We start from the raw sequence: 639 nt of genomic DNA on the forward strand, positions 1-639 counted from the left end.
AAAGATGACTACAAGCCTACCAGAGGTGAACGGGCTGATGTCAAACGCCCGGAGGATAACTTACGTCCTGAAGGACCATTCGAAGGCCGCCCTAAAGATGATTATCAGCCAACCAAAGGAGAGAGAGCTGATGTTAAAAGACCGAAGGATAACTTGAAACCAGAAGGACCGTTCCAAGGACGTCCTAAAGATGACTTTACTCCGAAGACAGCGGAACGTCCTGAAGTAAAGCGACCGAAAGATAATTTACGACCAGAAGGTGATTTCACACGTCGTCCAAAAGATCAATATACCCCCGGCGAGAAACGCACTCCATTTAGGCACACGGATAACTTGTACCCTGAAGGTGATTTTGAAAGACCTGAGCCAATACCTTATGGTCCCGGTGACCGAGCATCTATAGTTCGCCATCCAGATAATCTATTCCCTGAAGGTGATTTTACAGATCGTCCAAAAGATCAATTTACCCCCGGCGAGAAACGCACTCCAATCAGACACGCGGACAACTTGTACCCTGAAGGTGATTTTGAAAGGCCTGAGCGGATACCTTATGGTCCCGGTGACCGAGCATCTATAGTTCGCCATCCAGATCATCTATTCCCTGAAGGTGATTTTACAGATCGTCCAAAAGATCAATAT

General features: G+C 46.9%; 1 protein-coding gene across 1 annotated transcript in view; it reads left to right on the plus strand.

The window, feature by feature from the left end:
* LOC112466569 (titin) overlaps positions 1–639 on the plus strand; it is a 21,927-nt gene that overhangs the window by 16,152 nt on the left and 5,136 nt on the right. Inside the window, 1 exon segment of the mRNA XM_025034726.1 lies at positions 26–638. Coding sequence (XP_024890494.1) covers positions 26–638 — 613 coding nt within the window.

The sequence above is a fragment of the Temnothorax curvispinosus genome, unplaced genomic scaffold (genome assembly GCF_003070985.1).
Source record: "Temnothorax curvispinosus isolate PA1 unplaced genomic scaffold, ASM307098v1 QBEX01001580.1, whole genome shotgun sequence".
Lineage (NCBI taxonomy): Eukaryota > Metazoa > Arthropoda > Insecta > Hymenoptera > Formicidae > Temnothorax > Temnothorax curvispinosus.